We start from the raw sequence: 7,678 nt of genomic DNA, 5'->3' as shown, positions 1-7,678 counted from the left end.
CTTAATACTTGATGACAAAATCTGCTGTAATTGAGGTGAAGGGATCACTCTAAACTAAAATAAAATTCACTCACTTGAGACCAGCCGTATACCTTATTCATCCTAGTCCACTCTGATGAACTCTTATCTAATCAATTACTGTCACCTTAATCTAGGAAGGCAAACACACTGATCTCACCTCCCCACACATCTATGCCTACCCTTATACACACACTTCACAACGACCACAAACCCCAACCCACACACACCGCACACCAGGCACATACCACACAGTGCTAGCGTGCGATGCAGAGAGGGTGCGTGTGGACTTGGCTGAAGTGTGTTTCTACTTCTGGAACTAGGGCTCGCAATAACAGCCTCATCGGACCAGAATTGTTTTATAAAAGTGAGACACGCTTCTACCTTGTAAAACTAAAGGGAAAAAAAACGTAGAAACAGGCTCACAGAATGTCTAGTCACGCATCTTGAGTAGACCGATGAGTGAGCACAGCCACGATGACCTAGGGGAAAGTTGGCTCTAGAGCCATGTGTCTAAGTGTGTGTATGTGTGTGTATGTGTGTGTGTGTATATGTATGTGTGCGTGTACATGTGTATTAGTGTGTGTGTGTGTGTGCTTGTGTGTGTAAAGATCTAGAGGAGAGCTGGCACTAGTCGAAATAGAGTTAATGCTCTTCCGTGAGCTCTTACAGGAGAAACCCATTTAGGGAGAGTGTAAAAGCAGACAGCCTGCTGGGAGAGGCACACATGCCGTGGCTGCCAGATACCAATGCTGGAGACACTATAAAGACTGCTAATGTTTAAGGAACTGTCAAAAACAAGATTACATTAACTCTATTATGGTTATTAGGTTCTGCATAAAACAGTTTTTGGCAACCTAAAATTAAACGGCTGATAAAGCCTAGTGTATACATTAACGCCAGGGGAATAGTATCCCTGTTATAGTTTTTATTAAATGGATCACCGCTGAACAGAGGCCACTCTAAGATGTTTATAATTGTGAACATCATCCTTTTAGACTCTATATGGGTTAGTATAGGGGGTTTGGGGGTTTATATGAACAGGTTGAATACCTGTTAAATGAAAGGACGATGTTTGTCAGATTCAATCAAGACCTCAATGCCCTGGGTCAGTGAGATAGATGGGCCTCGGAGACAGATGGCTGGTCTGAGCTGGTGTGTCTTCCCCTAAACTTGAATCCCTGCTTACTCTCCAGAGCTCAGCTGGTATCCATGCAAATGCCTGCTTCAAACGTGTCTGTCTCCATCAATCACTTCAATAGAGTTGAAAGTATAATTTAGGTTTTTACCACAGATCTACCACTTTGTAGATTGTACTGTAGAAAATCAGTGTAATTGGTATTTTGACACCAGCTGTACACTGCAGAGTAGGAGAGAGGGGTCTGTTCTGTTTGACACAAACAGCACTCCGTAGTCCCCACCTGTACTTCTTCACTCATACGTATTCCTGTTGACAGAATCACAACACGATTAGTGAGCCTCAGACGACACACACACACTATTTCTGACGGGATGATGAATCACACACTCGCAAACACGTAGCTGCACACACACACACAGACTCACAGGCCTACAGATGCACGCGAACGCAGACCTGCTGAATGACAGTTATTCCAGCATGATTTATTGTGAGAACAGCAGGCACCGGCAGCCATTTTACTGCGTATTAGTGAGTCAGGTGGCTGAGCGGTTAGGGAATTGGGCTAGTAATCCAAAGGTTGCTGGTTCGCTTCCCGGCAGTGCAAAATGACGTTGTGTACTTGGGCAAGGCACTTAACCTTACTTGCCTCGGGGGGAATGTCCCTGTACTTACTGTAAGTCGCTCTGGATAAAAGTGTCTGCTAAATGACAAAATGTAATTAATGTCCTTCTGATGTGTGAACTGTGGAAGCATAGAGAAACATGATCACAGTCAAGTGATTTCCCTCCTGACTCATTCTGTTCTACTATAGTATCCCCCCATTTCGATATCTCTTTTCACACGGACACACACGTACATATCGTGACAAATGAGACCTTTTTCATATTACTAGTCGGCTGACACCCTCCTCCCTTAGTGTTGGGGTCACTGAAGGATACTGTAAATATTATTGTGCAACTGGCTACACAGGACTAGAAATATGAAGTCCACCTCACAGTCAACTCTGTCTTCCACAATAAAGTTATGAAACATGTCTCAGACTGCTAAGTAGGTTTGAAATCAGTCTTACAATACGAATTCTCTTTGATAATAAAATATTTAACTGAGTCTGATGTGAAATGACCCCCTCAGCGAAGGAGAAAGATTGTAGAGTGAATTCTCTGTGTGTGGCAGCCAACACTGTTTAAAAACATTCATGAAATATATTTAACACAAACCTGATCCACAGGGTTGAGTCAAGTATGAAATTCACTCCCACTGTTATCACGCAATGTTTGTTCAAACTTATATAGGGTTCATACTCTTGTCAGTCACAGAAGGAAAACATCTACCTTGTCAAAGATTCTTGCGTCTCAAAGGACGGCTTGTTAAAATTCTTCCAAACAAATTATTCCACCCCATCAAAACGTTTAAAACTCTCGTCACGGTCCCGATTGCTTGCAGTCCATGATTGGGTCAGGGTGGATGTGCGTGAGTGAGTGTTTGCGTGCGTGTATGCATGTTTGTGTGTGTGTATGTGTATGCGTGTGTGTATGTGTGTGTGTGTGTGTGTGAGAGAGAGAGCGAGAGAGCGAGCGAGAGAGAGAGAGAGAGAGAGAGAGAGAGAGAGAGAGAGAGAGAGAGAGAGAGAGAGAGAGAGTACACGACCCAAGCTGACCCAAACGTTCTTTTCAGCTTTCACACTAATTACGTTTTCGATAGTGTAAGGTTAATCTTTGAATGGAAATGTACCTATTAATATATCACTACCATAGAGCGGAATTATATTGGTTTTACCAAGTAAAGACATTGACAGTTTGATGTCTACATATCTGGTAAAGTTGATGTGATGGTGCCATCTACGGATAGAGAAAAGAACTGCACAAACAGGGCAGAACGCGCCTCAGTGCTGTGCTACGCGGTTGGATTTGCTCCTGTTATCCTGTCAAGATGTCTGACATGGAAGATGATTTCATGTGCGACGATGAAGAGGATTATGATCTGGTAGAAATAATATTCATTACATATGTGGATTTACTATGTTAAGATGTAGTTATGGTTTGCTTTCAGACATTCAGCTTGCAGTGCATTGGGTGTTGTCATTTAGCAGAGGGGGTATAAAAAAGCTAAGGCCAACACGGCTGCTAGGCTAGCTAGCTCGCTAACAGAATACTCGTTTCCATCTCGGAACTCTTTGCATGATATATCATAGTTACTATGATAATTGACAGTATAGCAGAATACGATGTATTCATATTTCACTGTAAGTGTGCATAAGTGATTGCTAGTTGGTGGGTTCATGTAGTCACATCTACTATTCTAACTCGTTAGTTAGCTTAACTATTTGCAATGTGCTAGCTATACCGGGTAGCAAACACGTTAAATATAGCTAGTGTGCTAGTGTGTTATTGTTTACAGCTAGCTAACGACGTTGCTACTACCAGCTACCAGCTAGCTAAACAATCGCATATGGGCACGGACCTTATCGACAAAATGTTTATATCTCGTTTGCTTTAAATATTTTGCACGTATCATATATCACTATTCAGGAATATTCAGAGGACAGTAACTCAGAGCCCAATGTGGACTTGGAAAATCAATACTACAACTCTAAAGCCTTGAAGGAGGATGATCCCAAAGCAGCCCTCAGCAGCTTTCAGAAGGTGGAGTAAAACATTATCACAGTTACAACAATTTGTTTGCAGTTTGAAGTTACACAAAACTGAAACTTTCTCAGCAAAGCACTACTTTAAAACCAGGCTTCGTTCATAATTTCACTTGCATAGAATAATGCCCTGCGATTTTCAATACTTTTTAACTCATGTCTATATGGTCATGGCCTTTTCAGGTGTTGGAGCTGGAGGGGGAAAAGGGAGAATGGGGATTCAAAGCGCTGAAACAGATGATCAAAATCAACTTCAAGTTGGTTAGTAAGGAAATATATAAGTACATAATACATCGGAAATACATCTTTGATTACTGCATTTGACAAAGACTTGAAATAAAGAGTTTCTTGTATGTTTAAACTCTGCAGACTAACTTTCCAGAGATGATGAACAGATATAAGCAGTTGTTGATGTACATAAGGAGTGCTGTTACCAGGAACTACTCTGAGAAATCTATCAACTCCATTCTTGACTACATCTCCACCTCCAAACAGGTATGGGTCTCAGGAAAGGCAGCTTTCTAAGAAAGTTATGCTTCTGAAATCATACACGGTATCCAGTGCAAAAGAATAATTCACAAGAATTGAGTCCAAAAGAAACAGTTGATTTGTCGTCTCGCTCTTCCATGTGTTTCAGATGGATCTACTACAGGAGTTCTATGAAACGACTCTCGATGCTTTGAAAGATGCCAAAAATGACCGACTATGGTTTAAGACAAATACAAAGGTACAGAATTGACACAAGTCATCTCGGTGTGTCTGGTGTTTGTGATATCTAGACCCCATATGCATGTAACTGTCAAGTCTCGATGTAGACCATAAAGGCCAAGGGAGTCAGATGGCTGAGCGGTTAGGGAACCGGGCTATTAATCAGAAGGTTGCCGGTTTGATTCCTGGCAGTGCATAATGACGTTGTGTCCTTGGGCAAGGCACTTCACCCTACTTGCCTCGGGGGGAATGTCCCTGTACTTACTGTAAGTCGCTCTGGATAAGAGCGTCTGCTAAATGACTAAATGTAAATGTAATCAAGTTTTGCTGTTCGCTTCCAGCTGGGAAAGCTGTACCTGGAGCGGGAAGAGTTTGGAAAGCTACAGAAAATCCTCAGACAGCTGCACCAGTCATGCCAAGTATGCATCTGTAGTAGTATCTGTGGGGAGGCGATTCTCCCTGCTGACCTGATTCTGTACACTACAGAGCTCAATACACACATTAAAAGACTATTTCAAGACTGGTCTGATCTGGTATGTTGGTTGTTTTTTGGTGTCCATACAGACAGATGACGGGGAAGATGACCTCAAGAAAGGCACCCAGCTGTTGGAGATCTACGCCCTGGAGATCCAGATGTACACGGCACAGAAGAACAACAAGAAGCTGAAGGCCCTGTACGAGCAGTCCCTCCACATCAAGTCTGCCATCCCCCATCCTCTCATCATGGGCGTCATCAGAGGTAAAGCTGCCCAGAGGTGAACGGAACGGGTCGCTAATGGATACATGTTATGGGTCACGCCGGCGGCTAGCGGAGAATGCTGGTGTGGCCTCCGCTGTCTCTTGACTTGTGGTTCCGTTGTTCTGTGCAGAGTGTGGAGGGAAGATGCACCTGAGAGAGGGGGAGTTTGAGAAGGCTCACACAGACTTCTTCGAGTCCTTTAAGAACTACGACGAGTCAGGCAGTCCCAGGCGGACCACGTGTCTGAAATACCTGGTTTTAGCAAACATGCTGATGAAGTCAGGCATTAATCCGTTCGACTCTCAGGAGGTCAGCAACCACAGCGGAAATTACAGACAGTGAAAGAGAGAAATGGTGTTTATATTTGTTTTACTGACCGTGCGTTTTGGATTTAGGCCAAACCATACAAAAACGACCCAGAAATCCTTGCCATGACAAACTTAGTAAGGTAAGCTGATCTGAGGGGGTTCACTGCAGTGGTTCAGCTCTACATGTGTTGTTCTTAAGACCTGTCACTCTTTGTCTTGTGCTTCCATATCTGTCCAAATCAGCCATTGTTCATTATAGATGTCTCATTTCCTTGCATGCATTGGAGATTAGATTTTTAGTAAACATGTGACCTAAACCCACACCCTTTAATTGTGGAGTGGAGGGCTTGTTGACGTTAAAAAGTTTAATATTTAGAAATTGGGTTGAAAAAGTATTGAAGTTGTATTGTTTGTGGATTGTAACAGCACAATGTATGGATTGTAACAACACGACTGTTTTCCCTCCCAGTGCCTACCAGAATAATGACATCACTGAATTTGAGAAGATTCTAAAAACCAATCACAGTAGCATCATGGACGACCCTTTCATCAGAGAGCACATAGAGGGTCAGTGGAGGATGTGATTGGATGGTTACACACCCTCTTACCCAGCATCTAAGTTGGTCTGTCTCATCAATCTTTGTTTTGCTTTCCAGAGCTCCTGCGTAACATTAGAACTCAAGTGCTTATTAAGCTCATTAAGCCTTATACCAGAATACACATCCCATTCATCTCCAAGGTAGGCACATCTAATTGCTCCCTTCATGTTACAGCATTGAGTTCACCCGTTTTATGCACCACACAGTAACTTACTCAGTCGGGGAGTCAGGTGGCTGAGCGGTTAGGGTATCGGGCTAGTAATCAGAAGGTTGCCGGTTTGATTCCCGGTCGTGCCAAATTTTGTTGTGTCCTTGGGCAAGGCACTTCACCCTACTTGCCTCGGGGGGGGGGAATGTCCCTGTACTTACTGTAAGTCGCTCTGGATAAGAGCGTCTGCTAAATGACTAAATGTAAATGTTAGCACATTGAGTTCACCCATTTTATGCACCACACAGTAACTTACTGTCTTGTTGTCTCTGTTTCAGGAGTTAAATATTGACGTGTGTGATGTGGAGAGTTTGCTGGTGCAATGTATATTGGATAAGTAAGTTTTCCATGTGCTGTGGCTCCCTGACAACACGTCAGGGATGATACAATAGTGGTCAAACCAGTTGTTTTCACTGATACTTAAGTTCCTCATAGCTTTTCCAAATAGTTTCCACTCATGATCACTCCATGCTCTGTGCTGAATTTCACAGTTTAATCCTGCCAGACAAATAACTTTTGTCAGTATTAAGTATAAGTATTCCTATTTCTAGGTCATGTTGAAGGAAAGGAAAATAGATTTATTTATCATTAGCTATTGGGTTATCTAATACTGTATGAATGTACATGTAGTGTTTAATGTGTGATTTTGGTTGTACCATTTATTATCTAATACTATTTTATGTTCTCCAGCACGATTCATGGACGTATTGACCAAGTCAACCAGCTACTGGAGTTGGACTACCAGAAGCGAGGAGGGGCGCGCTACACTGCCTTAGACAAATGGACAAACCAACTTAACTCACTCAACCAAGCCATTGTTAGCAAACTCACATGATTTATATGTTCAAGTCAAAAAAAGAAAAGAACTTCAACAGAGAACGGCATGTTTTAATGCGTCTTTCTATGAAACATTGAATGCAACTTGATGGTTTGAGATGAACAGCACATAGGTTTTGTGATTTGCTACTGCGTTTTCCTCAAGCCCCTCGGTTAGTTTTTCACAGGGCTATGTTCATTTTGTATTGCCTAAATCGGATTTATGTACCTGTTGGAGCTGGTGATGGACACAGTATTTTGAGGGATGCACAAAACTGTCTGTGTGTATAAATTCATTATGTGTCTCATACAGCACTTGTGGTACTTGCAGCACTAAAACACATTAAATGCTACTTGCCTCAACATTTGATGACAGTTTTATTAAGTCGATGAATGAAGATATCGTCCTCACATGTTTGAATGAACGGATTCCTAAATGCATATTATATATTTTTTTTTATCCCCAAAATCCTATGGTATCTGCGTGCAAGTCAAAC

The 7,678-nt window shown here is 42.3% G+C and overlaps 1 protein-coding gene across 2 annotated transcripts; it reads left to right on the top strand.

Annotated features, from left to right (window-relative positions):
• The first annotated feature begins 2,997 nt into the window (after positions 1-2,997).
• Positions 2,998-7,549, top strand: LOC134028035 (COP9 signalosome complex subunit 2). Of its 2 annotated transcripts, none has more exons than XM_062471341.1 (13): positions 2,998-3,142; positions 3,688-3,801; positions 3,987-4,064; positions 4,173-4,298; positions 4,441-4,530; positions 4,853-4,930; positions 5,076-5,250; positions 5,381-5,559; positions 5,646-5,698; positions 6,028-6,125; positions 6,215-6,297; positions 6,644-6,702; positions 7,056-7,549. In XM_062471341.1, the coding sequence occupies exons 1-13, from the start codon at positions 3,089-3,091 to the stop codon at positions 7,198-7,200; spliced, it is 1,332 nt and encodes a 443-aa protein (XP_062327325.1). In that variant the 5' UTR covers positions 2,998-3,088; the 3' UTR covers positions 7,201-7,549. The 2 variants fall into 2 exon arrangements, with proteins under 2 accessions (XP_062327325.1, XP_062327326.1); XM_062471342.1 differs by having other exon boundaries at positions 4,173-4,299; positions 4,445-4,530.
• The last annotated feature ends 129 nt before the right edge of the window (positions 7,550-7,678 follow it).

Source organism: Osmerus eperlanus, chromosome 10 (assembly GCF_963692335.1).
Source record: "Osmerus eperlanus chromosome 10, fOsmEpe2.1, whole genome shotgun sequence".
NCBI lineage: Eukaryota > Metazoa > Chordata > Actinopteri > Osmeriformes > Osmeridae > Osmerus > Osmerus eperlanus.
The sequence above is the reverse complement of the archived record's forward strand: the minus strand, read 5'-3'. Positions and strand labels throughout refer to the sequence as shown.

What these genes read in the sequence shown, in the direction of transcription:
- LOC134028035 (XM_062471341.1), top strand. Translation starts at nt 3,089, where the DNA reads ATGTCTGACATGGAAGATGATTTCATGTGCGACGATGAAGAGGATTAT. An exon ending in ATGAAGAGGATTATGATCTG is followed by an intron (nt 3,143 to 3,687) that starts GTAGAAATAATA and finishes ATCACTATTCAG; the next exon opens with GAATATTCAGAGGACAGTAA. An exon ending in CATCATGGGCGTCATCAGAG is followed by an intron (nt 5,251 to 5,380) that starts GTAAAGCTGCCC and finishes TGTTCTGTGCAG; the next exon opens with AGTGTGGAGGGAAGATGCAC.